The sequence below is a fragment of the Chinchilla lanigera genome, unplaced genomic scaffold (genome assembly GCF_000276665.1).
Source record: "Chinchilla lanigera isolate Chin_1 unplaced genomic scaffold, ChiLan1.0 scaffold00035, whole genome shotgun sequence".
Taxonomy (NCBI): domain Eukaryota; kingdom Metazoa; phylum Chordata; class Mammalia; order Rodentia; family Chinchillidae; genus Chinchilla; species Chinchilla lanigera.
Genome location: NW_004955436.1, coordinates 4,232,364 through 4,239,777, shown reverse-complemented (window position 1 = coordinate 4,239,777; position 7,414 = coordinate 4,232,364). Strand labels below are relative to the sequence as shown.

Below are 7,414 nucleotides of genomic sequence, written 5' to 3'. Positions count from 1 at the left end.
TGTTTCCCTAACGCCTGGATAAATCACTCTGCTTCCCTGAGCCGCAACTTGTAGTGTAAAAAATTAGTTTCTAGCCGGGTGTGTTGGCTCATTCCTGTAATCCCAGCACTCAGGAGGCTGAGACAGGAGGATCATTGTGAGTTTGAGGCCAGCCTCAGCTACAAAGTGAGTTCAAGGCCAGCCTGAACTGCATAGAGAGACCCTGTCTCAAAAAGACAAAAAAAGTCAGTTTCTTCATTCCGCTGGTAGCTAGGAATTTATTATTATGAAAAACAAATTAATGCTAAGGACTCACATAAGAAGAGGGCCAACGAACGAGGGAGTGCATCTCCCAACATGGGAGGCTTGCGCAAGAAATAGGCCGGCGGTGGCAGATCCCGGAGGCAGAGTGCGGGGAGGTGGTCCGAGAATCCCGGCTCGCTGAAGCTAAGAGAAAGCGTTTGCAGACGGCACGAGGAGCTGCTGTGACGCCGGAGCCTGGCTGCCAGCTTGCCTGGCTTGGGAGACATGTAGACTAGCGCTTCCAGGGGTCCGCGTGGCCCCAGAGCGTGACCTCGGGGACTGCGTCGGCCCTCCACCCTTCCTTCTCTGGGGCTTGTCCTGGGTGCTGTGCCTCTTGGCCCCATGAAGTGCGCAGCTGTGCTCCGTCACCCCTTCTGCCACCACGCTCCTGTCCATGGACCGAACTCCCGGAGACCGTGGACCCAATCCAAGCGCTCCTTCCTCTGCTGAGGGCGTCGGGACTGCGCCCATCCGCGGGAAAGCTGATCGCTGCCGGGGTTCTGGTGTTTCCAGCGCGAAGCTCGAGTGCAATGGAAGCTGACAAGGGTCTGCTAGATTTCTCAGTGTGGAGCACTTCGATAGCTCCAGCAGCGAGAAGATGCGCCAAGAGCCCAGGCTGCAGGAAGCTGGGAAAAAGGGAAGGACGTGAAACCGCGGCTTTGAGGAGTCGCCCTCCGCAGGGAAGCGAGAGAGCAGCCGGAGGGAGGTGGGGAGGTTCGGAGGAGGAGACATTCGAGACTGCATCAGTGATGGAGACGTGGGCAAGGGGAGGATGCAGGAGCAGTGAAGAAGGATGCAGTGAGTGCAGCATGCGAGAGGCCCTTCCTCATTTTACCAGTGAGGAGGAAAGCCGTGGGCTGAGACAGGCAGGTTTCTAGGTTTCCCCAGGGGAGCAGAGTACCTGCCGCATGGCTTCAACTTTCTTCGCGAAGTAGACCACAGGATCACTTGCCAAGGATGAAATGGGACAGGAGGGGTAGGTGAGGGGAAAGGGTGAGGATCTGAAAACGGTAGAGAAGAATAGAAGTGGTTGGGAACATTTGGTGAGTAGAGACACACCTCAGCCCCGGAGGAGGAGGGGCCCGAAGGCTGTGGGCCGTGACTTCTGCGCGGTTCCAGCTTGGTCTCCGGGATGCTGGGAGTGGGACGCTGAAAGGGGCTTGCTCAGGAGACACATACAAATCAGACCTGCATGTGCAAGCAACGTGCTGTCTCACTAGCGTAAGAACCTGAAAGAGTGAGTAAAAATTAGGAGGTGTGACAGACATTGTGAAACGAAAGGAAACTGCACAAAAGTAAGGAGCAGCTGGGATGACACAAAAGAGAAAAGAAAGAAGGGGAGATCATGTATGTATGTATGTACAGGATAGCTAGCATAGTTGTACTACTGACTTCTATCGCTTTACAGAAAGGAACGGTTAATGATTACTTATGTGATCAGTCTTGCATGTCTCTACTTGTTTTCCTGAGAAACCACTTTGAAGATATCAATATGTAATACAACAACCATTGTTAATTTCCTACCACTGTGTCTGTAATTCAGTATCGCTTGTATTGTTCTCAAGCTATTTTGTAAATGGATGTCTGTTTGTTAATATGTTTTCCTTCTTCTATTTTTAAAATAAATTTTAAAGAAAGGAGACAAATACACATTTCCCTCAATGTCATTACCAATATTTCCCTTAGTTAACTAAATATAATATCCCACTTATTCAGATCATTGGTGCTTCCAGTGTTCTATTTTAAACTATGAAGTCTGTTTCTTATATTTTGTATCAAAACAGTTTAAATATTAAATGCATTCACTTAGCATTCAAGAGAGTGAGATCATTTCAAAACTACCCTTGGAATCTTAAAGACAAAATTAGGAATAAACAGCCCCCCTGAAATATACTTGAAAAATTTCAGCAACTAAGATGTTGGAAATCCTCCATTCTTTTAAAAACCCTCCATTATTTTGATCATATGTTTTAGTTTCACATAAAATTTGCTAAAATTATTGAAGTTTGAACTTTCATCTTAGGGTTTCTCTTTGTAAAATAAGAAAGTATTATCTAAATTAGGGGTTAGCTCAATTACAGGAATTTTTTTTTAACATAACCGAGCACTTATACATGTAGACTAAATACTAATGATTTCATTTCTCCTATAATGACAGAGGATGCTTAAGGATAATTGGATGGGGATTATTTCACAATGCTGTCTTTTTTCACTTATTCCAAACAGAGCTTTTTATGTTTTATTGTCCAGGAAGGAAGAATAGGTTTCTCTTTTTTGTGTTTGTAACAGATATTTAAAGATAATTGCCGGTGTCTTTTTACTGGGTTCTGGTTTGGTTTCCTGATTCCTTTCTGCTCTATTTCCATTTTATGGAAATTCGTGTCCAGAGGCTCACATAACAAATTTCTTGTAAAATCATCAAGTCTTTATTTCCTATTTTTATTTTTTGTTTGTTTTTTTTTTAAAAAAAAACATTTTCTAGTACTGTTAGATCATTATATTCACAATATCTTCTTACATTAATCTTGAGAAAGATTTTTTTTCAAGGTAAACTAAAATGTCCTAATGATTTTGCAGTTTACATTCAGTTTTTTAAAATGGTTTTTGTCCTTTGGTAAAGATGAGCTCAAGAGCTGGATCTTAAGCGTAATCATCTTCTGACAATTTTTCTTTATTTTAGTCTCTTTTGACTTGATTTCCAAGAACTGTCTGCGGGGCTTGCCAGTGGTGTCTGCTTGGGTGTGCCTTGGTGTCGAGCTCACTAATTGGATTTTGATTTGAAGTTTCACAGTGGTTTTTAAAGAGCGTGGGGTTCCCTCCAAAGCCCTGTATGGCTTGCATGTGTCTTTCCTTCCTTCTATTAAGGTGCTTGAAATATGAGAGAAACATGATCTTTTGGAATGTTTACCCTTGAACAATGGAATAAAAACACAGTTTGGTTTTCTTCAATGATTCACATTTGCAAAAGCTTTGTGTTTCAGCCCACAAAGCCCACAAAATATGCTCTTTAGGGTGGAAGCCAAAGATTAATACTTTTGGAATCAGATAGCTAATCTGTTTTCCCTTATTCAGTGTTACTCTTTTATTTTTTCATTTTTAGAGCAGTGCTGTGATCTGTTGATGGTGTTTGCAGTGAATCAGCTTCAGCGATTAGTCGGAAATACTTGTCAGTGTGTGGGTGTGCCGCAGTGTTCTTACCGTCCCCTGTCACCGATTACACCGCTTACTTTGTGGTTGTCTTCCTTAACACGCGTCTGGATATTACAGCTCCCAGATACCAGTCTGCAGATTTACATTCCTTTGAACTGGAGAAATTATCCTTTAATTTCACTTGTAAGTAAAGAAACATTTAAAGTTACCATTCTAAAGGTTCCCTGTTTGAAATGAGCTTATTTGATTCATGTTTGTTTAAATCCTACATTTTTTCTAACATGGCTTGAGGCTTCATGAACGGAGTTTAAAGAAACTGCAAACCCAGGTTCTGATAGCAAGATGGGGAATGTAACCTATGACCCTAAGCAGTGTCCTTATGGTGATAAATATTTGTTTGGATGTTTTTTCCATTTTAATCTGATCTGGAAGAGCGCAATAAAAATTTAACAACCCTGCGTCATGTGAAGTTACAGTGGCGATGAACTAAAATCCTGATGGCAGAAATGAGGACAGAGGACAATGACTGAAAAACCAGTCATTGCACAAAGAGCTCATCCCACATGATAAAAACTCTACTTAATGACATAAAACTCTATAGTCACTAACATAATGAACGAGGTTTAAGAGCAGCAAGATCTAGCAGTGCTTTCAATCTAGAAAGTAATATCTGCACAAAAACAAAAGGGGAAAATCTTGGGGGCTGGGGATTTAGCTCTGCGGTACAGCACCTGCCTGGCAAGCTCGAGGTCATGAGTTCGATTTCCGGTACTGGAAAAAAAAAAAACAAAAAAAGGGGAAAATTTTGTAGGACATTTGGTTTTTGTTGTTAAGTAAGAATTCACTTAATTCCTAATAGTATCTACACTTAGTACATTACATCGTTGTGTTATTATCTCTTGTTAGTCTGCATTTATTCTGTATGTACTAGTATGGTGAGGTCCCTGTCGGCCCAAATCCTGCTGAATACATCTTTGTATTCCTTAAAATATTTCGTAGAGGTCAACAACATTTAATAAATTAATGAGTACTGCCTTTATTTTGTGCAGTGCTGGGGTTGAACCAGGACCTTCACATTGAGCTTTAGCCTTAACCCTTTAGATTTTTTAAAAATAATTTTGTGGCAGCTTCTTGCTGTATCACTAATCTGCCCAGATTAAGCTTGAACTTGTGATCTTCCTGCCTCAGCCTCCCTGAATGCTGAGATTATGGCCATGTATCATGAGCTAACAATATATTATTTAGTGAGTGAAATAAATCGATAGTAAATAAATGTCTAGGTTGTTGGTTGCTTCTCTGTCCCAAAGGCCAGTTTTGTCCTTAATGATATGTGTCTGTTGTGTAAGTCAGTTAAAAACCCTCTATTTTGAGCTGGATGGAAATATAAGCAATCAAGCAGTTAAGCAAAAATTGCTGGGATGCTGCAAAAAACCTCAGACGAATGCAGACAGCCTCAGTTACCATGAGAGATGGAATGTTCCCATCCAAAGAGGAGTCGCCTACTTCCTGTCAAGCTGTTTCCCGCTGGATGCTCTTAAGTAATCAGCTCTGTTTTTCGTGCTGACTGAAGAGGTCTTAGAGCATTTGCTCTTAGTCTATTGAGTGACAGAGAGGAAATAGGAATTCATAGTTTACCATTTTCTGCTTATTTCTCATTACAAGGAAAGCCCCTTAAGCACGAAAGGCAAAAGTCTTTGAAAGTTTACATTTTAAAAAATTCTTTGCGTTTCCTTTTCTTGGATGTGTCTAGTGTGCCCATATTCGGCAGCACATCAGACCTCCTTGCTTTCTTCCTTTGATGAAATAAGCAGGAACACCAAAAATGTTTGGAGTGGATAATGTTTATTTCAAAATTTAAACCCAGAAATTGAGGTGAGACATTTACATGTTATATGTATTTTTCAGTGATATGGTCACCATAACACAAAATAATAAACTTCAAAAAATGTTGATGGTAATTCACATGCTTATTCATTGCACTTCTTTTGCCCTTGAATATACAGATAGTAAACAGAACCTTCCCTTAAATGAGACCGTCAAGGTTTCTTCCCTCAGACTGAACTCATTCTTTAGTTTTTAAACTTCATGTTTGTAAATTATAACAGCTAGACTCATCTTGCAGAATTGGAAGATGCATAGAACATACCTTGATCATTTTAAATTCTTTTCAATCCTTGTACTCCCATCTTTCCTCCCTCATCCCTCTGCTCCCCTTCCCTGAGCCATCCTTGCAATTTATTTTCATTTCTCCATGGTTTTATTTGTGAATTTACTAGTGCTTCATATTTCTCGCATTCCGAGTCGGGCTTATTTCACTTAATATGCTGTCTCAGCCGCTTTCTCAGTGCTGGGACACAGGACCTGGCCCCCCAACTTAGAGAAGAGGAGGCTGACTTGGGTTAGTGGATTTTAGGGGACTCAGTTCACAGTCGGCTGCTCCAAGGCAGAAAGGGGATGCGGGGAGGGTCTGGTGGAGGACAGCTGCTCATGTCATGGGATCGGAAGAGGGAAGGGAGGAGCCACCAGGGAGGTCCCCCTTCCAGGGCACACTCCAGTGCAGCCTGTCCCCAGGCCTCCGCTCCTCACGGCACACTCAGCTACCGAACTCATTAGTGGGTGAATCCACTGGTAAGTATAACAAACCCCTGAGCCAGTCACCTTCCAAAGGCCTGCCTCTGAGCGGGTGGTCATTTCTAGATCTGAACCATAACACATGGTAATCTCATGTTCCATCTCCTTTCCAACAAATGACATGATTTCATTATTTATGGCTGAATAAAATTGCATGTATAAATTATTTATGTATAATTCATTCATATCACAATTTATCCATTCATCTCTTAACAGACATATAGACTGTTTCTAAAGCTCAGCTATTGTGAATTGTGTTGCTATAAAGATGCATATGCCCTATTCAATATAGTTCTGGAAACAGCTAGAGCAATTAGATAAAACAGAAACAAAAGGAATAAGGATAGGAAAGGAAGAAGTGAAATTATCATTGTTCACAGATGATATGATACTGTACATGGAAGAATGCAAAAACTCCACCAAAAGACTCCTAGAATTAATCAACAAATTCAGTAGCATAGCTGGATACAAAGTCAACACTCAAAAATCAATAGCATTCTTATACACAAACAACAAACACATTGAGAGAGAAATTAAGGAAACCATACCTTTCACAATAGCATCCAAAGAACTGAAATACTTAGGAATCAATCTAACAAAAGAAGTAAAAGATCTATACAGTGAAAATTACAGTACTCTGAAAAAAGTATAAAGAGGATTTCAGAAAATGGAAAGATATTCTTTGTTCATGGATAGGAAGAAACAGCATAGTGAAAATGGCCATACTCCCAACATTGTTATATAGATTCAATGCAATCCCAATCAAAATGCCATTAGTATACCTCACAGATCTAGAGAAAACATTCCTAAAATTCATCTGGAACCAAAAGAGACCCAGAATAGCAAGAACAATCCTGGGCAACAAAGACAAGTCAGGTGGCTTCACAATCCTTGACTTGAAATTATACTACAAAGCTACTGTGATAAAACCAACATGGTATTCACAAAACAAAATAAAACAAAAAAACCAGACCTGAGGATCAGTGGAACAGACTGGAAGATGTAGACACAACCACAAACACACTCAGCCATGTTATTTTTGACAAAGAGGCCAAACAAGCTCACTGGAAGAAAGATAGCCTCTTTAATAAATGGTGCTGGAAAAACTGGAATGCCACATGCTGAAGACTGAAAATAGACCCATGTCTATCATCATGCACCAAACTGAAGTCAAAATGGATCAAAGATCTAAATATTAAAACAGAAACACTAAATCTACTGGAAGAGAAAGTAGGTAGAAATCTTGAAGACATAGAGGTAGGCAGAGAGTTCATGAAAAAAAAAAAAAAAAACCAAACTGCATGAGAAATACTTCAAAGAACCAACAACTGATCTCATCTTATTGAAAAGT

General features: G+C 40.7%; 1 protein-coding gene across 1 annotated transcript in view; it reads right to left on the bottom strand.

The window, feature by feature from the left end:
• Positions 1 to 246: 246 nt before the first annotated feature.
• The window catches only part of LOC106149027, a 20,145-nt gene continuing 12,977 nt past the window's right edge, over positions 247 to 7,414 (bottom strand). Inside the window, exons 2-3 of the mRNA XM_013516582.1 lie at positions 1,184 to 1,445; positions 247 to 908 (exon numbers count right to left, since the gene is read on the bottom strand). Coding sequence (XP_013372036.1) covers positions 515 to 908; positions 1,184 to 1,445 — 656 coding nt within the window. The 3' untranslated portion in view covers positions 247 to 514. The remainder of the gene's footprint in view (positions 909 to 1,183; positions 1,446 to 7,414) is intronic.